At 52.1% G+C, this 22,062-nt stretch overlaps 2 protein-coding genes across 8 annotated transcripts in view; one reads left to right on the plus strand and one right to left on the minus strand.

Annotated features, from left to right (window-relative positions):
* SHPK (sedoheptulokinase) overlaps positions 1-22,062 on the minus strand; it is a 44,143-nt gene that overhangs the window by 14,013 nt on the left and 8,068 nt on the right. For 4 of the 5 annotated variants that reach the window (XM_017863595.1, XM_017863593.1, XM_017863594.1 and 1 more), the window contains 4 exons: positions 17,093-17,494; positions 9,420-9,561; positions 2,660-2,843; positions 1,956-2,108 (listed from right to left, as the gene is read on the minus strand). In XM_017863595.1, coding sequence (XP_017719084.1) covers positions 1,956-2,108; positions 2,660-2,843; positions 9,420-9,453 — 371 coding nt within the window. In that variant the 5' untranslated portion in view covers positions 9,454-9,561; positions 17,093-17,494. Of the gene's footprint in view, positions 1-1,955; positions 2,109-2,659; positions 2,844-9,419; positions 9,562-14,503; positions 14,748-17,092; positions 17,495-22,062 lie in introns of those variants that run through there. The other variant, XM_017863592.1, reaches the window with a different exon arrangement.
* CTNS (cystinosin, lysosomal cystine transporter) overlaps positions 14,951-22,062 on the plus strand; it is a 25,572-nt gene continuing 18,460 nt past the window's right edge. The window contains exons 1-3 of one of the 3 annotated variants that reach the window (XM_017863599.1): positions 14,951-15,330; positions 15,611-15,823; positions 18,722-18,801. In XM_017863599.1, coding sequence (XP_017719088.1) covers positions 18,741-18,801 — 61 coding nt within the window. In that variant the 5' untranslated portion in view covers positions 14,951-15,330; positions 15,611-15,823; positions 18,722-18,740. The remainder of the gene's footprint in view (positions 15,331-15,610; positions 15,824-18,721; positions 18,802-22,062) is intronic. The other 2 variants (XM_017863597.1, XM_017863598.1) reach the window with 2 other exon arrangements.

The raw sequence follows: 22,062 nt of genomic DNA on the forward strand, positions 1-22,062 counted from the left end.
CCCTCCCTCCCTTCTCTTCATCCCTCCCTCCCTTCCTTCTCTTCCTTCCCTCCGTCTCTCCACTCCTTTCCTCCCTCCCTCCCTTCCTTCCCTTCCCTCCTTCTCTCTTTCCCTCCCTTCTTTCCCTCCCTCTCTCCATTCCTTCCCTCCTTCCCTTCCCTTCCCTCCTTCCCTGTCTTCCTCCCTTCCTTCCTCCCTCCCCCGCCTCCCTCCTCCCTTTCCCCTTCCTTCCTTCCTTCCTCCCTCCCTCCTTTCCTTTCTTCCTTCCTTCCTTTTCTTTCCTTCTTTCTTTTTTACTTATTTATTTTTTTGAGACACAGTCTTGCTCTGTTGCCCAGACTGGAGTGCAGTGGCACCATCTCAGCTCACTGCAACCTCCGCCTCCCAGGTTCAAGCAATTCTCCTGCCTCAGCCTCCCTAGTAGCTGGGATTACAGGTGCACACAGCCATGCCCGGCTACTTTTTGTATTTTTAGCAGAGAAGGGGTTTCGCCATGTTGGCCAGGCTGGTCTTGAACTCCTGACCTCACATGATTCACCCGCTTCAGCCTCCCAAAGTGCTGGGATTACAGGCGTGAACCACTGCACCCGGCTCCTTCTTTCTTTTTTTCAGACAGGGTCTCACTCTGTTACCCAGGCTGGAGTGGAGTGGTGTGATCACTGCTCACTGTAACCTCAACTTCCCAGGCTCAAGCAATTCTCCCGCCTCAGCCTCCCAAGCAGGCGTACTCCCCCACACCCAGCTGCTTTCTTTTTTGTTGTTGTTGTTTGTTTCCAGGAAACTCTGCACAGGAAAGTGTTATAGGACACACGTGGCCGAAGAGGGGATAGAATTCAGAGCCGTCACAGGCAGCTTCTCTGGCTTTTTTAAAACCATGAGCTTAGGCTTTGTCAGTAGGGTACACTGGCTTTCATAAGCTTAGGATTCACCGTCCGGGAAAGAAAACAAACAACATAAGCAGCCGTGATCAAGTCCAGCCTCCCCTGTTTGAAGGGAACTCAAAAACTCTGCGAAGGGAGGCAGCCGGAGGTCCAGCGCCTTTACGGTTGGTTAGCACAGTCCAAACCAAAGTCAAACACAGCAGACTCCTGAATATCAAATGCGTTCGTCACTCAGCGTTAGTGAGTGGGGGGCTGTCCATCGCACACAACATGCTGGAAAGTCCTTTACCTGAACTACCAGGTGCTTTTTGTTTTATTTCAGAGCTCAGAATTTGGGCCCTGAAGGAAGTGAACTTACAGGGCACTGGATTTCTGTACCTGAAAAGGCAAATGATTGTTGAAAAGAACTTAAAAGGCATCCTTCAAGCCTACTATCCCTAGTTCTTTTTCCGTTTTTTGGAGACAGAGTCTCGCTCTGTCCCCCAGGCGGGAGTGCAGTGGTGCAATCTCGGCTCAATGCAACATCCGCCTCCTGGGTTCAAGCGATTCTCCTGCCTCAGCCTCTGGAGTAGCTGGGATTACAGGCACCTGCCACCATGCCCAGTTCATTTTTGTATTTTTAGTAGAGATGGGGTTTCGCCATGTTGCCCAGGCTGGTCTCGAACTCCTGACCTCAGGTGATCCACATGCCTCAGCCTCCCAAAGTGCTGGGATTACAGGCATGAGCCACTGTGCCTGGCCCTCTAAGTTTAAGTATTAAAGAGTGAATGCTGTACTCTGAAACCTACAGACTGGGCCCACGGTCACAGAGAAGGGACAGCCCAGCCGGGGTCTGGGGGGCTGGGGAAGAGGACAGCATGGCTGAAGCCCCTATCCCAGGGCTCAGGGTTGCACTTACACTTGGCCCACCCATGCCCTGTGACTGGGACGGGCTGGGGGCACTGGACCCTGATCCTGGCCTCCGGGAACCCTCCACCACTCCCAGATGGGAAAGCTCCCACTGAAGCAGTGGCTCCGGGGTTGCCCTTCGGATTGGAGCAGGAGGAACAGCCTGTAAGGATGTGTGATACTCACATCTCCACGTTCCAGCTTTGGCTCTGCGTGTTGAAATAGCCCCAGCTAGCAGCATTCTGGTCGGACATCAGGGGTCTTGGCAAGCCACACAGCATGGCAACCACATAGTCATGGATGGTACCGGCTGCGTCGTAGGACTTCAGGGACTCCGGGCTGTTTTTCATACCAGAAACAACTCAACATGGTATAACATGAACTCAGAAGCATGTGCCGCATCTAGCAGCAGGCAGCGGGGACCAGCTGTGCCATGGCCAGGTGGCAGCCACAACCCCACATGCTATGGCTCAAGTCCAGCTGGGTCCCTGGGATCAGGACCTTCCAGCTGCCCCAAGCAAAGCCAGCCTAAGTCAGCCCCAGGGAAAGGGCCTCAGAGGAGGAAGTGTCAAGCCTGGGAAAGCAGACGTCGGCCTCCGCGGCAGCCTCGCAGGCCTGAGCACACTGCAAACTCTCTCCATGACCCCCAGCAAGTCACTTGCCCTCTCTGTCCCTTCCTTTTCCCATCTGGATGGGAACCGGATAACCAATAGAGAGCCCTCTGCAAAAGGATGCGGTTCTGGACCCCATCTAGGTCCAGGCCATGCTCCCTCTTGTCCTGCCAAGACACACTCACTGCAGCACAGCCCAGCAGGCAGGGTGATGCTGACGCAGCCCATTCTCATTCTCCCAGAAACCCAGCCCCCAAGTCAAAGTGCAGTTGCCCATACCAATATTTCAAAAGCCAGAAGATAGTTGCACAGCCAAAGCCCGTGGCCACACTGAGATGAGACTTCGGCTGGGGTAGAGACGCCAGGAATTCGCTGCTACATCGGCCATCCTGCCACGTGACCAGGTGGCTAACAGCTCGGGGCTCAAACACAGGGGTAATCCCTCCCTCTATCCATTCACAGCCTGGAACAAAAGAGATGGCCAAAAATGAAGAAAAGAGCAATTGACTAGGCGTGGCGCGGCCTTGATACTACTCTGCTGGTGAGTGACAAAGTATGTGCGAATGGTCCTATGATAAAGCCTGGCGCACCTGTGGGTCCTGATGGCACTGACTTTAGTGCTTGCCTCCACCACATAATGACTGTGGGACCCTGGGCACATCACATACTCCCTCCGTTTGCAACACTTCTCTGTTTCTTTTTACTCTTTTTCGAAGTTGATATCGCATCTCCCCACATCCCGTAAGAGAAGATGTTTGGCACAATCTCAAGTCCCCCGGCCTCTGTCCCTCCAACCCTCATCATGACAACATTATCTAGGCTTCCTGCTACTTGATTACCAGTAAATTTTCTCTTTTCCTTAGGTCTTAGCTGATTGATTTTTATTTTATTTTATTTTATTTTATTTTATTTTATTTTTGAGACAGAGTCTCACTGTGTCCCCCAGGCTGGAATGCAGTGGCACGATCTCGGCTCACTGCAACCTCCATCTCCCAGGTTCAAGGAATTCTCGTGCCTCAGCCACCACGCCCAGCTAATTTTTTGGATTTTTAGTAGAGACAGGGTTTCATCATGCTGCCCAGGCTGGTCTCCAACTCCTAAGCTCAGGCAATCCACCCGCCTCAGCCTTCCAAACTGCTAGGATTACAGGCATGAGCCACCACGCCTGGCCCTGATTGATTTTTAGATGTCCAAATTTACTTAAAAAAAATCTGACCATGAGATTTTTTTCATTTGTGCCTTGTGACATCCTCTGGATTTCTCTCTGCTCTTATTCAGTGATTTCGCCCAAGGCCAATTTCAGTGACAGTCTTTCCAGGCAGTGTCTGAAGACCCAGATGCCTCCAGATATTTTTCATGTTCCCATCTTTGAATGCCAGTTTGATCAGTTATAACAGTCTGGTTCTGAGTTCCTTCCCTTCCATGCTTAAAAGCACTTTTTGTGGCCGACTGTCACAAATTCTTCACTACTCCTCCCACTAAGAGGTGGCATCTGAATCCTCTTCCCTTGAATATAGAATCACCTTGGTGACGTGCTTGACCAGGAGAATGTGGAGGCAGTGACATCTTGGGACTCCCAAGACTAGGTCATAAGAAGTATTGCAGCTCCCACCCAAGCCTCTTACCTAACTCTCTCTGGAGCAATCAGCCTTCAGATAAGAAGTGTAACTACATCGAGGCCGCCATGCTGAGGAGAGCACGGGCAAAGAGCAGCCGGCATACCGTTTCCAGGTGAGCCCAGCCTCCAAGGTACCAGGCATTGAGTAAAGCCACCATGACTCCCCTGACCAGTCTGTCCACCAGATGAACACTGACAAGCAACCTCCACCATCTCCATGTACGAGCAGCAGTGGGCTAAGCCTTGCCCAATCCCTGACCCAAAAAATCATAAAATCATGAGATGATAAATGCTTGTTGCTTTCAGTCACTAGGTTGGAGGTAGTTTGTTATGCCGCAATAGGTCATCAAAATACTACTCCTGGTCAGGCGCAGTGGCTCACGCCTATAATCCCAGCACTTTGGGAGGCCGAGGCAGGCGGATCATCTGAGGTCAGAAGTTCGAGACCAGCCTGGGTAACATGGCGAAACCTCATCTCTACAAAAAATACAAAAATTAGCCAGGCATGATGGCGCATGCCTGTAATCTCAGCTACTCGGGAGACGGAGGCAGAAGAATCGCTCGAACCCAGGAGGCAGAGGTTGCAGTGAGCTGAGATCACGCCACTGCACTCCAACTTGGGCGACAGAGTGAGATTTCACCTCAGAAAAACAAAACAAACAAAAAAATACTACTCCATTGTCTTTTCACATGGAGTGTTGCTGTTGAAAAAAATCTAATGTCAATCTCACCCTTATTCTTTCATATGGGATCTGATCTTTTGCTCTGCAAGCTTTTAGAATTCTGTCTTTGAAATCCTTAAACGTTCACTAGAATATATCTAGCTGGGCATTGTCTTTATCTCCTCTTTGACATTCTATGGGCCCTTTCAGGCTGGGGTGTTCCATCTTATTTTGCCAGTTATAGGAAATTTTTCTCCATTATTTCTTCAAAGATTTCCTCCTCTCCATTTTTATTTTTCCCTTTCCGGTCTCCTATTATTTAGATGCTAGTGCTTCTATTTGTATCCTCAATATCTGTTACCTCGTCAGACGCGGTGGCTCACATCTGTAATTCCAGCACTTTGGGAGGCTGAAGCAGGTGGATCACTTGAGGTCAGGAGTTCAAGACCAGCCTGGCCAACATGGTGAAACTCCTTTTCTACTAAAAATACCAAAAAAAAAATAGCTGGGCTTGGTGGCGGCACCTGTAGTCACAACTACTCGGGAGGCTGAGGCAGGAGAATGGCGTGAACCTGGGAGGCAGAGCTTGCAGTGAGCCGAGACCGCACCACTGCACTCCAGCCTGGGCAACACAGCAAGACCCCATCTCAAAAAAAAAAAAAATAGCCAGGCATGGTGGCAGGTGCCTGTAATAACAGTTACTCGGGAGGGGAGATTTAGCCAGGAGAATCACTTGAATCCGGGAGGCAGAGGTTGCAGTGAACCCAGATCGCACCATTGTACTCCAGCCTGGGTGACAAGAGCAAGACTCCATCTCAAAAAAATAAAAATAAATACCAGTTTTCCACTCCCTTTGCCAACTCTCGACATTACTGAACATTTTGATTTCTTACCATCCAATGGGTGGAGAGCGTTGCGTTGTTGTTTTCACCTGCACTGTTCTAATTACTGACAATGCTGAACATCTTTCCAGATGTTTACTAACCATTTGTGTTTCCTCTTCTAGGAATAACCTGTTGATATCCTTCCCCCGTTTTTCCACAGGGCTGCTTGTTCTTAGTTACTGGTTCTCTGCATGTCCTGACCTGTCCTTTGTCCACTATTCACTACCAGATATTTTCTCCCTGTCTGCTGCTCGCCTTTTAGCTTTCTTTTATGATCCTGGTTTCTCTTCTGCTTTTACTGAGCCTGAAAATGGAGTCTGGAAACCGGCGTAACCACAGGCCTTTCAGAAGACACTAATCGCTCCCTCTCCTCCCCTCCAGCTCGCTCCGGGTGCCCTCACTGAAGCACTTAGCTCTCTGCTCAGGTTACTCCTGCCCGTCTGTGTTGACTGTTTTGGAAGGTAGAGGCTTTGTTCCTTCATTTCTATCTCTCCCCCAGGGCCTAGCAAAGGGCTTTATATGCTGTAGGTAGGGAAACCAAACCGAATTAAGGCTGCCATTAAAATCGGCAAGACTGGATCCCAAATGTGATTTCACTTAACTCCACGAAGCAGGTTCACCGTCACCGAACTGTGGCTTTCCTCCTTCCCAGAAACAGAAAACAAACCCAGAAGGCATGTGGGCTGGCTCAATAAAATATGAAGCAGCTCTTTCCAACGATGTGGCTGATGGTTTGTGTGGTTGTTAGAGAGCCCAGGAGACAGGCAGAAAGGAAGGCATGTGACCGGCCACCATCATCGGCTCTCTGCTGTCCTCTTTGGGAAGGGCTTTCGTATTAAAAGGACATTTATTCTCCTTAATGCAAAATTAAGGAGTTTTAAAAGCTTTTACAATCTAGACTCCCTCTGAGAGGTTAGCCTTGACACCCTAATCGCCTTCTGCTCCCGCCACTGCTTGGTGCCAAGCAGCTCCCACGGCCCCGGCGGGCCCGACGATAGGTGGACAGGAGGGAGGAAGGGGAGGAGGAAGAGCCTGCATCGGCTCCTACGATTGCCCGGCCCCATCCTGGGGGTGATTAAAGGGTGCATCACTAAGTGCCAGTCCCACTGACAGGCGAGTCACCATGCACTTCGGGGCACTCTAAATTGCCGTCTCTCCATGCAGAAAGGGATGAATCCAATGTTCAAATCCTCGTAACTACAGCCCCCCAAAGTAGCCATCCATCTTCTGCTTAAAATGTTCATCTGCAGTAAAATGTTGATTTTGTTGAAGCTGAGTGACGGGTGTATGTTGGTTCATAGCACGATTCTTCCTATTTTTGTTTGTCTCAATTAAATCTTTTATAATGTCTTTTCTTTCTTTTGAGACAGAGCCTTGCTCTGTCGCCCAGGTTGGAGGGCAGTGGCGCGATCTCGGCTCGCTGCAACCTCCGCCTCCCGGGTTCAAGTGATTCTCCTGCCTCAGTCTCTCGAGTAGCTGGGATTATAGGCACCCGCCACCACACCCAGCTAATTTTTAGTAGAGATGGGGTTTCACCATGTTGGCCAGGTTGGTCTCTAGTTCCTGACCTTGTGATCTGCCCGCCTCAGCCTCCCAAGGTGCTAGGATTACAGGCGTGCCTGGCCAATATAATTTCTTTTAAAGTTTGATTTGTTGTTGTTGTTTTCTGAGACAGGGTCTTGCTCTGTAGCCCAAGCTGGAGTGCAGTGGAGCAATCACAGCTCATGGCAGCCTCAACCTCAAGGGCTCCAGTGATCCTCTCACCTCAGCCTCCCAAGTAGCTGGGACTACAAACGTGTTGCACCACACCCAACTTATTTTCACATCTTTTGTAGAAATGGGGTCCCACTATGTTGCCCAGGCTAGTCTTGAACTCCTGGCCTCAAGCAATACTCCTCCTGCCTCGGCCTCCCCAAGTGTTGGGATTTACAGGCATGAGCCACCACACCTGGCCTTAAAAAGTTTTTTTAATGCCTGCCATAACAGGGAGCTCCCAACTTCCTACAGGAGTCTCATCCTTCCTTGGACATTCTGCTGGGAAGTCTCTCACTAAGCCACTGTGTCCCCCGGCAGCTCTGGTCCTTCACCAAAAACAACCCCGCCAGGCCTTTAGAAGCTCCTTGAGGCCGGGCGCGGTGGCTCACACCTGTAATCCCACCACTCTGGGAGGCTGAGGCGGGAGGATCACGAGGTCAGGAGATCGGGACCATCCTGGCTAACATGGTGAAACCCCGTCTCTACTAAAAAATACAAAAAAACTAGCCGGGCGAGGTGGCAGGCGCCTGTAGTCCCAGCCAGTCGGGAGGCTGAGGCAGGAGAATGGCGTGAATCCGGGAGGCGGAGCTTGCAGTGAGCGGAGATCGTGCCACCGCACTCCAGCCTGGGCCACAGAGCAAGACTCCGTTCAAAATAAATAAATAAATAAATAATAAATAAATAAAAGCTCCTTGAACAGACTTGGATTCAAAAGTGGGGTTCACTTGCTGAAATATGACCCTGAGCATATTATTCTAACCTCTCTGAACCTCAACCTCTCATCTGCACAATGGGGACAACAGTGCAACCTATGTGACCAGGTTGTTGGGAATATCCAATGGGATCATGCAACTGATGTCCTCAGCCAGGCACCAGGCATGTGAAGTGCTCATTGTGGTTTTACTGTCTTAGTTCTCCTCCTCAAGGCCAAATAGAACAGGTTACCCACCTCTGTACTGTGGCAAACCTTCATAAGACAACCAACTAGAAATGCTTAGCAACTGAACCCATAAAAAGGATATGTCGGCGGGGCGCGGTGGCTCACACCTGTCATCCCAGCACTTTGGGAGGCTGAGGTGGGTGGATCATTTGAGGTCAGGAGTTCGAGTCCAGCCTGACCAACATGGTGAAACCCTGTCTCTACTAAAAGTACAAAAATTAGCTGGGCGCAGTGGTGGGCGCCTGTAGTCCCAGCTACTCTGGAGGCTGAGGCAGGAGGATCACTTGAACCCGGGAGGCAGAGGTTGCAGTGAGCTGAGTTTGCGCCACTGCACTCCAGCCTGGGCAACAAGAGTGAAACTCCATCTTAAAAAGATATATATATATGGCCAGGCACGGTGGCTCACGCCTGTAATCGCAGCACTTTTGGAGGCCGAGGCAGGTGGATCACAAGGTCAAAGGATCAGGACCATCCTGGCCAACATGGTGAAACCTCATGTCTACTAAAAATACAAAATTAGCCGGGCGTGGTGGCAGGCGCCTGTAGTCCCAGCTACTCGGGAGGCTGAGGCAGGAGAATCTCTTGAAACCGGGAGGCAGAGGTTGCAGTGAGCCGAGATCACACCACTGCACTCCAGCCTGGGCAACAAGAGTGAGATTCCATCTCAAAAAAAAAAACAAAACAAAAAAGATATGCCCTGGAATTTTCAAAATCACAAATATGTAAACAACGACAAATGTGCCCCAATTCAAAAGCGTGCCCTCTGTGTCCTGGCACCTCCTGCGGCCACAGCCAATCTCTTGGTTGTCTGCACTAACGTTCTGAGATACTGACATGGTAAAGAGAACGCTGTGGAAAAGGCACTCTGCTGGATCCTTCAGGAGAATCCAAGAAAACGCTCTCTTCCCTCTTCGTGGATCCCTCTTCGTGGATAACGTGCTGATGACGTGGGAGTGGGCAGTCCCCTTGTTCACCTCACATTGGTACAAACAGAATGCTCACCCACGCAGGAGGCAGCCGTGTTCGTCCATTCCAAGAAACAACACCCTATTCCCAGTGCAGGATAACCCGACCCTTCTCAGAAAGCCCTGCGGCTCGCGCGGCCCTGCTCTCGCGCGGCCCTGCTCTCGTTCTAGAAGTGACTGCTACCAGCCTGAGACCATCCCTGAGCCCAGCATACCTTGGCCTGTTTTCCAGAACACGACTCCATGCATCTGGCCCGACACCCCGATGCCCACGATGCTCCGGAGCTGCTGCCGGGGAAGGGCAGCAAGGCACTCGTGCAGGGCCTGGAGGATTCTGCTCACATCCTGCTCTCGCCCCTGGAAGCAGAAGAGAACACACTGGGCAGGGGGAGGCGCAGGCCTCCCAGGATGTCCTGGAGCAGGACTGTGGTGGGCAGCGTCCATTCCCCAACTTCACAGTTGAGGTGCTGCTGCCGGGGTGTTGCAGCAAACTGCCCGGGCCTGCCCTCCACTGGGGTCAGACTCAGCTGAGAACAGCATTCTCTGTGCTTTAAACAGAAGAAACAAGGCCAGGCACAGTGGCTCAAGCCTATAATCCCAGCACTTTGGGAGGCCGAGATGGGCGGATTACCTGAGATCAGGAGTTCAAGACCAGCCTGGCCAACCAACATAATGAAATCCTGTCTCTACTAAAAATACAAAAAATTAGCCGGGTGTGGTAGCGCACACCTGTAGTCCCAGCTACTCAGGAGACTGAGGCAAGAGAATCGGTTGAATCAGGGAGGCGGAGGTTGCAGTGAGCTGAGATCGTGCCATGGCACTCCAGCCTGGGCGACAAAGCGAGACTCCATCTCAAAAAAAAAAATAAAATTAAATTAAAAACAACCACAGAGGAATCCACAGAAAGTTCAGAAGAGAAAAAGGGGAAGAGAGTTGTGGCTCACTCCCCAGTAAATGTCAGCTCTTTGAGGAACTAGAAAAGCTAAGATCTTAGAAAGGCATTCGAGGGCTGAGTTCTCAGACATCTTGCTTCCCTCCAGGGAGAGCTGTCTTCCCCTCCTCGGAAACCTTTCACCTGCCCCTGTCAGTCTGCGGCCTTGGTCAGGGGCAGCTCTTGGCTCCTAACAAGCAGGAACAAAGGAAGAGAAAGAAGGGAGGAGAGGAGGGGTAGGATGGGGCAAGGAGTTCAGAGGAAGCACAGCCTTTTCCTAGGGAACAGCCCCACAGCCCAGCAAGGATTCTACAGGCAAGAGAGACCACAGCCAAGAGGAAGTGGAAGGCAAGAGGCACAGAGAAGCCAGGTGGCTACGCAGGATCCCCAGAAGGAGGAAAGAAAAGCAGGGTGGGGACATGGGGGTGGTGGGCAGGAAGAAGGGTTCTGGGAAGAGACATTTGGTTATACCCTCACTGTCCAATACCAAAATCGTTAGCCACATGTGGCTAGTCTGAATTGAGATGTAAATAGAAAAACGCATCAGACTACAATCTAGTATGACAAAAAATATACACTATCTCATTTAATCCTTTTTTTAAAACCCATGGCCACGTGGAATCTCACTATGTTGCCCTGGCTGGTCTCAAATTTCTAGGATCAAGTGATCCTCCTGCCTCAACCGTCCCCGTAGCTGAGATTATAGACGTGAGCTGCATATAGCTGCATAGGCTAGAGTGCAGTGGCGTAATCTTGGCTCACTGCAACCTCCGCCTCCCAGGTTCAAGTGATTCTCCTGCTTTAGCCTCCTGAGTAGCTGGGATTACAGGCTCAAACCACCATGCCCAGCTAATTTTTGTATTTTTAGTAGAGAGGCAGTTTCGCCATGTTGGCCAGGCTGGTCTCCAACTCCTGACCTCAGGGACTTGCCTGCCTTGGCCTCCCAAAATGCTGGGATTACAGGTGTGAGCCACCACACCCAGCCTTGATTATCATACATCAAAATGATAATGTGTTGGATACACTGGGTTAAATAAAATATGCAATTAAAATTAATTTCATTTGTTTCCTTTTATTCCTTTTAACAGGGCAGCTAGAAAATTGAAAAGGCCACGCCTGGCTCCATTTGTAGGAGTTACATTTCTTTTTTTTGTGAGACAGAGTCTTACTCTGTCACCAGGCTGGAGTGCAATGGCACAATCTTAGCTCACTGCAACCTCCGCCTCCCGAGTTCATGCAATTCTCCTGCCTCAGCCTCCCGAGTAGCTGGGATTACAGGCACGCATCGCCATGCCCAGCTAATTTCTGTATTTTTAGTAGAGACGGGGTTTCACCATATTGGCCAGGCTGGTCTTGAACTCCTGACCTCAAGTGATCCGCCCACCTCGGCCTCCCAAAGTGCTGGGGTTACAGGCGTCAGCCACCGCACCCGGCTGCAGATATGACTATAGATCACTGGTTCCTACTTGGGGTGGTTTTATCACCCACAGAACACTTGGCAACATGGAGACATTTTTGGTTGTCACATCTGGGGAAGAGGGGCAAGTGTGGCCAGCATCTAGTAGGCCAGAGATGCTGCTAAACATTCTACAACGCGCAGGACACCCCTCACCACAACAAAAACTCTGCAGCCCAAAATGTCAGCGGTGCCAAGGTTGAGAAACTCTCTACTACACAGACTAAATCACAGTAGCGCTGTTTGTCCCACAGCATGATTCATACGTGGTGTGGGGGGTCATGACTGGTCTCCGCTAAGCACTTCATTAGACAGGTGTGGCACAGCGGGTGGGACTGAAAGCACAGAACAGCCTGCTGAAAGCTGGGGAGGGAGTGCAGAAAAGTTTTCAAGAAGTAGCCATGCCGGGCAGGGTGGCTCATACCTGTAATCCCAGCACTTTGGGAAACCCAGGCGGGTGGATCGGTTGAGGTCAGGAGTTTGAGACCAGCCTTGCCAACATGGTGAAACCCCCTCTCTACTAAAGCTACAAAAAACTTCGCCAAGCATGGTGGCGCGCACCTGTAATCCTAGCTACTCGGGAGGCTGAGGCACGAGAATCACTTGAACCCGGGAGGCAGAGGTCACAGTGAGCAGAGATCGCACCACTGCACTCCAGCCTGGGTGACACAGAGAGACCCTATCAAAAAAAAAAAAAAAAAAAAAAATTGCCCTATTTCAAGAGAAAGGGGCACTTTCTGAGCCTACTCTCCCCTAACCCCAGCTCTCCTGCTCACCCCACCAGGGTCAGAGCCAACTTTGCCTCCAATTCATAGTCCTTTAAGTAAGAATCCTTTTAATATGCCCTAATGCCCCAAGCAAACTAATCTTGAAAGCTTCTATACAGATACAAAGTGCTCCTGAAATCCCTATCCTCAGAAATGCTTCTGAGCCAATGGACCCTGAACGCTAAACAACCGTGTCCATGCATGTGGCTAGAGCTTGTGAAAAACAAAGCTGGGCCGGGTGCAGTGGCTCACACCTGCAATCCTAGCACTTTGGGAGGCTCAAGTGGGCAGATCACTTGAGGTCAGGAGTTCGAGACCAGCCTGGCCAACATGGCGAAACCCTGTCTCTACTAAAATTATAAAAATTAGCCAGGTGTGATGACTCACACCTGTAGTCCCAGCTACCCAGGAGGCTGAAGCTGGAGAATCGCTTGAACCGGGAGGCGGAGGTTGCGGTGAGCCAAGATCACGCCACTACACGCCAGCCTGGGCAACAGAGTGAGACTCGGTCTCAAAAAAAAAAAAAAAAAGAAAAGAAAAGAAAAGAAAAAGAAAGCTCTTGGGAGTGGATATTGGCTCAGAAAAGCAAGGTTTGTGGCTGAAAGGGGCCTCAGAGGCTGCCTATTCCAACTCAGAGAACAAACTGAGGCCCAGGAAAAAGTCATATGAGGTTACACAGAAAGTCCCTTGCTATTAATTTCTATTGTCAATTAGCTGAACGCAGTTCACTTTTCCTTTTTAGGGAATTAACGGGGTCCAGCTCTGAAGATTAACATCTTTTCTTAACCCACCTACACCTCCAACAGAGCCCATGATCCTGAAATTGTCCATTTCTACCTTGTAGCTTTCACAAGCCAGTAGCTGTAGTGTATAATTATCAACCTCACCCTTTTTAAAAACAAATTTTTAAGACTTTTTAAAAAATGTCTATATGCTCTCAAGATGTGTTTCCTGCAGGATGTCTCAGCCTTTGAGGCTGGGGCTCTTTGGCTGACCAGGGTTTTTCTTTTCTTTTCTTTTTTTTTTTTTTCTTTAGAGACAAGAGTTTTTTGCTCTTACTGCCCAGGCTGGAGAGTAATGGCACGATCTCGGCTCACCACAACCTCTGCCTCCGGGGTTCAAGCGACTCTCTTGCCTCAGCCTGCTGAGTAGCTGGCATCACAGGCACACGCCACCGGCTAATTCTTTTGTTTGTTTGTTTTTGTTTTTGAGACGGAGTCTCTCGCTCTGTCCCCAGGCTGGAGTGCAGTGGCCGGATCTCAGCTCACTGCAAGCTCCGCCTCCCGGGTTCACGCCATTCTCCTGCCTCAGCCTCCCGAGTAGCTGGGACTACAGGCGCCCGCCACCTCGCCCGGTCTAATATTTTGTATTTTTAGTAGAGACAGGGTTTCACTGTGTTAGCCAGGGCGGTCTCGATCTCCTGACCTCGTGATCCGCCTGCCTCGGCCTCCCAAAGTGCTGGGATTACAGGTGTGAGCCACCGCGCCCCACCCAATTTTTGTATTTTTAGTAGAGACGGGTATTCTCCATGTTGGTCGGGCTGGTCTCGAACTCCCGACCTCATGTGATCCGCCACCTTGGCCTCCCAAAGTGCTGGGATTACAGGAGTGAGCCAGCGCGCCCGGCTGACCAAGGGTTTCTTGGTCCGCATTCTGCTTCTGTGGAGTGAGCCAAGAGCCAGTTAGGCCTGATCTGGCATCTGGTTTCCGGAGGAAAAACCCGGACTCTGCCCTGGGCAACAAACTGAATCCTGAACTTGAGGTCACAGGGCAGGTGTGAGCAGCGGAGAGCAGCAAGACTGAGACAGAGGCGAGCAGCAAGAGCGGTCATTCCATACACACAGGAGGGCAGTTCCTCCAAGGTCAGGGGACACAGGGCACAGGGATCCAGGGCCAAGTGCAAGGCCCCCAGAGGACGCCAGAGAGTCGGGGGGCGGGGATCGGTCCCAGCAGGTGGGAAGGATTCTGGGACCAGACCTAAGAGATCATGAGCACAACTGCTGCAGGCAGAGGGGCCCCGGAGAAGCTGGGGACAAGCTGCAACAGACACTTCCTTGCGGAAAGGGCTGTCAGGGAGGCCTCCTGGGGTGGAAGAAGGTGGTCAGGAGGCTCCTGCAGGCGGCGCGGCCCGGGGGCGCTACCTCACCTGGGGCCCGGCCCCCGCGCTCTCGACCGCCGCCTCTGCCCGCGCAGCGCGGGCACAACTCGCCAGCACAGCGAACCCGGATGGTTCGTCTGGCGCGGCCCTCAGCAGAGCTGCCTTCACAGATGTGGTGCCCAGGTCAATGCCGAGGGTGATCGGTCGCGCAGCCATTATCTCCCCGACCCGCACAGCTCCGGTCTGCAGCCGGCGGCCCCACAAGTCCGCGGCTTTCACTCGGGAGGGCGGGGCAGGGGCGGGGAGTTGCCTGCCAATCTTTCAGCCACATGGAGGTTTCTCGTCTTCCCATTGGCCAGGAAAGGCGAGCCAATCTTTCAGCTACATGGAGGTTTCGCGTCTCCCCATTGGCCGGGGTAGGCGGGTTTCCACGCAACCCTCTCGGCGGGCCCCAACTATAGGCGGAGAGGCGGAAGAAGGCGGGACCTGAAGGGGGCCCCGCCCCGCAGGGCTCTGGTTTCCGCCCATTGGAGGGCTGTCTGAGCTCCGCTCACCAAAGGAGCCGGGAAACGCTGGCGGCCCCAAGAGCTTCTGGGTCGCTGGCAGCGGCCTCATCCTCCCTCACGCCGAAGCCCCGATCCCTGCGCCCCGACCCGACCCAACTGCGCTTTCTCCGGCCAAGACGCGTGGAAACTACAACTCCCAGAGCGCATCTCGCCGAGATCGGGCCCCACGAGCCAGGTGGCAGAGGTCAGGTGACAGCGGACCCGCCTCTCCCAAAGTCTAGCCGGGCCGGGGAACACGGTGCATTCCAGACCGGCACTTGGCGAGGCTCCTGCGTCCCCTGAGGGCGGTTCCCTGAGCTGGGGGCCCAGGTGAGAGCGGGCGCAGCCTCCCGTTTCCCAGGCGGGCCCCTTGAGGCACAGCAGGTCAGCGGGGCAGCCTGCCCTGCCGTGGGGTCCAGCGCCCTCAGCCGCGCCGGGCTCCTTTCCCCGTCACCAGTGCTGGCCTCGCGACACCGGACAACCCCGGGGTGGAAGGGCCCGAGCGCTGGTCAGCAGAGCCAGGGACAGCGGGCTGCCGGGGTAGGTGCTGTTCCCAGCCCGTTCCCTTCTGCTCAGTTGGCCGCCTGGGTCTGGGTTGGGGAATTTGCAGATTGCTTTGGAGACGGTGAGAGGACCTTTGCGAGAGCGCCAGTTGACGTGCAGAGTGCGGGGCTCCGGGGGACTGAGCAGCACGAGACCCCACCCTCCCCTCCGGGTTTTCACTCAGGGCGAAGGGAGGACTCCTGAGCCCTGCCTCTTCCAGTAACATTGAGGAGGATAACCGTGCTTTGTGAGAGCTCGCTACACGCCCTAAGCAACAGAGGTAACCACTTCATATCCTTGTTTCTCAACCTCCTTATTCCTACCCACCCCTCTCCTATAAAATTTAATACCACTAGTACACTGGGTATTTGTTTACGTGACCACAAACCATTGTAATAGCTAGATTTTTTTTCACCACCACCTCCCCCCACCACCCCAAGTCTTTTTTTTTTTTTTTTTTGAGATGGAGTCTCCAGCCTCTGTTGCCCAGGACTGGAGTGTGGTGGTGCCATCTCAGCTCACTGCAACCTCCGCCTTCCGGGTTCAAGTGATTCTCCTACCTCAGCCTCCCAAGTAGCTAGGACTACAGGCCCGAGCCACCACACCCAGCTAATTTTTGTATTTTTAGTAGAGATGGGATTTCACCATGTTGGCCAGGCTGGTCTCAAACTCCTGACCTCAGGTGATCTGCCCACCTCGGCCTCCCAAAGTGCTGGGATGACAGGCGTGAGCCACCACGCCCGGCCTACCCCCAGCCAATTTTAGTCCCACTTGACAATGCACGCTTTACATCTCCTCATTTAAGTCCTATGAGGTAGTTACCACCATCCCTGTTTAGCACCACGTGGTCACACAAGTAATAAAACGAACCCAGGTTCAAACCTGTCTCCAGTGTACACAGCCCTTACCACTATTTGTATACCCTCTCCAAAAGCAGGAGACCCAGGGAGTTCCAGGTCGTAGAACGAGGACAGGACTAACTCATACCTGGCAGAGAGGAGCTGCCACAGGAGACCCATAGCCCCAGGTTGCTCCTGGGAAGGGACTGAATGGGTGAAACATGTGACATCTGAATGAGGCCTGGACAACTGTTAGAACTTACATAGGAAGGGCATACCAGACAGAGCCCATTGCCAGGAGATACTTCATTTCTATCTTGTAGCTTTCACAAGCCACTAGTTTTATGTAATTATCAATCTGTTTTGTTTTTTTGTTTGTTTGTTTTTAATTTGAGACGGACTTTCACTCTTATCACCCAGGCTGGAGTATAATGGTGCAACCTCGGCTCACTGCAACCTCCGCCTCCCAGGTTTAAGCGATTCTCCTGCCTCAGCCTCCCAAGTAGCTGGGACTACAGGCACCTGCCACCACACCCAGCTAATTTTCAGATTTTTAGTAGAGACGTGGTTTTGCCATGTTGGCCAGGCTGGTCTCGAACTCCTGACCTCAAGTGATCCAACTGCCTCTGCCTTCCAAAGTGCTAGGATTATAGGCATGAGCCACTGCACTCAGCCTAATCTGATGTTTTTTAACATTTTAATTGACTTACCTCTCAATGTCGTTTTTGTCTCTGCTGGCATCGTTCCTCCAGGTGTCTCAGCCTTTGAGGCTTGGGGATATTTGCTGACCAAGTCTGTGAGTTTGAGAAGCTGGTTAGGCCTGATTCTGCATCTAATTTCTGGAGAAAAACCAGACTCTGCCCGGGGCAACAAACTGAATCCCGAACTTGAGGTCACAGGGCAGGTATGAGGAGCGGAGAGCAGCAAGAGTGAGAGGGAGGCCTGTGGTCATCCCATACACACAGGAGGGCAATTCCTCCAAGGTCAGAGCACAGGAATCCAGCACCAAGGGCAAGGCCCCCAGGGGAGGCCAGAGAATGGGTGGGGCGTCATTCCTGGCCAGTGGGAAGGATCTCAGATGAGGCAGAGCTGCAGCCGCCGAAGAGAGAACCCTGGAGGAGACGGGCCAACAGAGGTCAGACAGCTGGAGCAGCCAGGGAGACTTCTTGAAGAGTATGTAAGGGAGTTGTCAGGAGATGCTGGAAGCCTTGGGGAAACTGAAATCAGAGTAGGAACAGGGATCTCTCCATACAGACCTTACCCAGAGCTCCCCACAGTTTGCAGGAGCCCCAGGAGGCTGTCAGCGTGGGAGGACCTGAGCACTGTGTACTGAGGCAGCGTAGAGACCAAGCTACAGAAATCCATGCCAGCCTGCTTGCTCTTGACCTACGGTTCACCTGCTGTGTGTTGGGGTTACAGGAATGCAGCTCCCCATCGTCCACACTAAACCAAGGAGTTGCTCTGGGGCTCATCCCTCCCCAAGTCCTTGTGAATGACCCCAGCCAGTCCTGAAATAGTGACACTTGTCAAATAAAGTCTTGACAGGCGCGGTGGCTCACACCTGTAACCCCAGCACTTTGGGAGGCTGAGGCGGGCAGATCGCTTGAGGTCAGCAGTTCAAGACCAGCCTGGCCAACGTGGCAAAACCCCATCTCTACTAAAAATACAAAAGTTAGCTGGGCATGGTGGCGGGCACCTGTAATCCCAGCTACCCAGGAGGCTGAGGCAGGAGAATTGCTTGAACCCAGCAGGGGAGGTTTCAGTGAACTGAGTTCACACCACTGCACTCCAGCCTGGGCAACAGAGCAAGACTCTGTCTCAAAAAAAAAAAAAAAATTTAATATGTATATTTAAAAAAAATTTTTTTTTTAAGTCTTAAGGGTCAGATGGTGTCATCAACCCTTAGACTCTTATCCCAGGACAGGAAAGGAAACTAATTTCCTTGAGGTTTGTAGGTTCACAATGTCAAATATCTGACCACAGTTTTAACAACTTTTGGAGAAAAAGAATCTCAAGCCAGTAAAATTGCATCCTTTCTTTCTGCTAACTTAAGTTTTTGCTAAAAGCAGTTGAGGAGGGAAAAATTCTGGTCTTTGTTCACTTCCACAGGGGGGCACTTTACAGAACCCATTTGGCTCCCCGAGCCCGTTTCCCCGTATATCAAAGAAAGATAAGTCCTCTCTGGGTGACCTTCTGAGGCTGTGATGCAAAGCCCTGAGGTCAGAGCTGCCAAGTGGGAGTCCTTTATGAGCCATCCATGCTCCAGAGGGCAGATGGTCTACAGGGAGCTGAGCTGATTCGACATTCACCTGAACTTCTCTCGCTATTTTTCTTCCTAGTTCTGAGAAATCGGGAAACATGATAAGGAATTGGCTGGCTATTTTTATCCTTTTTACCCTGAAGCTCGTAGAGAAATGTGGTAAGTTTAGAAATGACATGTCAACTTTGTAAAGAGGGAAATGGTGGCTAGAGGAAGCAGTCGTCTGATCTGTTTTTTGCCAAGGGTTTAGTACCAGTCAGACCACGTGTCTCTGTTTGCCCCTCAGCCATGTGACCCCTGGGGTGGTGGAGCGGACCCAGGTCTGGGATCCAGGTGTTTGGCAAAGAGCCAGAGAGTTCCACAAATAATTGGCCTTCTGCCCTGGTTATCTCTGTACCTTTCCTGTATCATCAAAGTGAACAGTCGGTTCTTAAAGTCAGACTATGCAGCTGATTCTCAAAGTCAAACTGTAGAGCCCCAACAACATGGGATAATATCTTAAAGACTGGCTCAGGCTGGAGCAGTGGCTCTTCACGCCTGTAATCCCAGAGCTTTGGGAGGCCGAAGCAGGAAGATCTGCTGAGGCCAGGAGTTTGATACCAACCTGGGCAACATTGTGAAACCCCATCTCTATTAAAAAATAATTTTTAAAACTTAGCTGTGTGCAGTGGCTCGTGCCTATAGTCCTAGCTACTTGGGAAGCTGAGGCAGGAAGATCACCTGAGCCCAGGAGGTCAAGGCTACAATGAGTTATGATCACTCCACTTCACTCCGGCCTGGGCAACAGAGTGAGACCCTGACTTCAAAAAAAAAGAAGGCCACGTGCAGTGGCTCATACCTGTAATCCCAGCACTTTGGGAGGCCAAGGCGGGCGGATCACAAGGTCAGGAGATTGAGACCATGCTGGCCAACATGGTGAAACCCCATCTCTACTAAAAAAAAAAAAAATACAAAATTTAGCTGGGCATGATGGCGGGTGCCTGTAGTCCCAGCTACTCAGGAGGCCGAGGCAGGAGAATTGCTTGAACCCAGAAGCCAGAGGTTGCAGTGAGCTAAGACTGCGCCACTGCACTGCAGCCTGGCGACAGAGCAAGACTCTGTCCCACCCCTGAAGAAAAAGAATAATGGCTTATGTCTCTGCCTGTGGACCTCACAGAGAGAGTCCTGGGTCCTGGGAAATAGCGGGAAAGCAGAAGAGGTGGCCACCCTGTTGTACCTGGTTCTGCCAGGCACAGATCATCTGAGGAGTCTGCCCAGCATCCCCTTGTAAGACAAGAAAACCTGTCCCTTAGAGAGGGGCTGAGGAACAAGGTGCAACAGCCCCGCAGGGCTAGGGGTCACTTGGAACACAGGCTGGGATGGAGTTTACACATCCCTGTAGGAGGACTGACCTTCAGCACAGGCCTCTTTGAGACCCGTGCCCTTCTAGCAATTCTCCTACTGCCCAAAACATCTCTGGAATTCCTTCCATAAAGAGCCGTGTTTAGCACTTCCAGGATGCCAGGCCCATTCATTTCATCCTCAGCTTGCCTGTTGGGTCAAATACAAAAATCAGATACTTTTTTTTTGTTGTTTTTTGTTTTGAGACAGAGTCTCACTCTGTCGCTGGGGCTGGGGTGCAGTGGCACGATCTCAGCCCACCACAACCTCCACCTCCCTGGTTCAAGCAATTCTCCTGCCTCAGCCTCCCGAGTAGCTGGGATTACAGGTGCCCGCAACTACGCCCAGCTATTTTTTTGTATTTTTAGTAGAGACGGGGTTTCACCATGTTGGCCAGCCTGGTTTCAAGCTCCTGACCTCGTAGTTCACCTGCCTCGGCCTCCCAAAGTGCTGGGATTACAGGCGTGAGCCGCCGTGCCTGGCCCAGATACATCTCAAATTCCCATTTCAAGTGAACCTTGACAAACCACACAAATCCTGCAGAGGTCTCCCCAAAGCCTAGCACCACTGCAGTTATCTGGCCTCTTGCATCTCAGAGGAAACAGTGGTCACGTGATCATCTCTTCCAGGTTTGTTAAACAATCAGCAATGTTTGTTTGTAGCCACACCTTGTGGATGAGCAATTTCGGGGAAAGGCAGGTCTTTCAGACCCTGGAGCCTGGTGTTTCGGAACCCCTTCCCCGCCCTCCAGGATCAGGCTTTGTGAGACTGAGGCTGGAGCGAGTGTGTGTGCGCGTGAGTACGTGTGGCCAGGCGTGTGCATGGTCCCGGGCGTGTGTGTGTGCGCGCGTGAGTACGTGTGGCCAGGCGTGTGCATGTGCCCGGGCATGTGTTTGTGCGCGCGCATGTGTGTGTGCCCAGGTGTGTGTGTGCGCGCGCGAGTACGTGTGGCCAGGCGTGTGCATGGTCCCGGGCGGGTGTGTGTGTGTGCGCGCGTGAGTACGTGTGGCCAGGCGTGTGCATGTGCCCGGGCGTGTGTTTGTGCGCACACGTGTGTGTGGCCAGGCGTGTGCATGGTCCCAGGCGTGTGTGTGTGCGCGCACGTATGTGTGGCCAGGAGTGTGCATGTGCCCGGGCGTGTGTGTGTGCGCGCGCACGCGAGTACGTGTGGCCAGGCGTGTGCATGGTCCCGGGCGTGTGTGTGTGCGCGCGTGAGTACGTGTGGCCAGGCGTGTGCATGTGCCCGGGCGTGTGTGTGCCCAGGTGTGTGTGCCCAGGTGTGTGTGTGCGTGCGCGAGTACGTGTGGCCAGGCGTGTGCGTGGGCCCGGGTGTGTGTGTGTGTGCGTGAGTACGTGTGGCCAGGCGTGTGCATGTGCCCGGGCGTGTGTGTGCGCTCGCGCGCCCAGTTGTTCACACATACACTTTAAAGCCCCATTAGGAAAGCTAATACGCTCCCCTAAGAGAAAAACAGAAAATCCAGCTACCACCACTCCAGTTACCCACAGGGGAAATAGGCCCAGAGAACGTAGAAGGCTTCCCCAAAGTCACACAGCTAGAAGGTAACAAAGCTGGGACCTGCATAGGATCCCCGCTGCATGAGATCACTTTGCCTCCTTTCCTGAATGCCATTAGAAAAGAAGAATGGGCCAGGCGCTGTAGCTCGTACCTGTAATCCCAGCACTTTGGGAGGCCAAGGTGGGTGGATCTCTTGAGGTCAGGAGTTCGAGACCAGCCTGGCCAACATGGTGAAACCCCGTCTCTACTAAAAATACAAAAGTAGCTGGACATGGTGGCGTGCGCCTGTAAGCCCAGCTACTCAGGAGGCTGAGGTAGGAGAATCGCTTGAACCCGGGAGGCAGAGGTTGCAGTGAGCTGAGATCACACCATTGCACTCCAGCCTGGATAACAGCAATTCCCCATCTCAAAAAGAAAAAAGGAAAGAAGAATGGAAGCCACCATAAAATCAAGTCACTGGAATTGAATCTCCAGCCTCATTCTGCCCTTGCTGTTTCTCTCTTTCTTTTTTTTTTTTTTTTTTT

The sequence above is a fragment of the Rhinopithecus bieti genome, unplaced genomic scaffold, assembly GCF_001698545.2.
Source record: "Rhinopithecus bieti isolate Rb0 unplaced genomic scaffold, ASM169854v2 scaffold_70516, whole genome shotgun sequence".
NCBI lineage: Eukaryota > Metazoa > Chordata > Mammalia > Primates > Cercopithecidae > Rhinopithecus > Rhinopithecus bieti.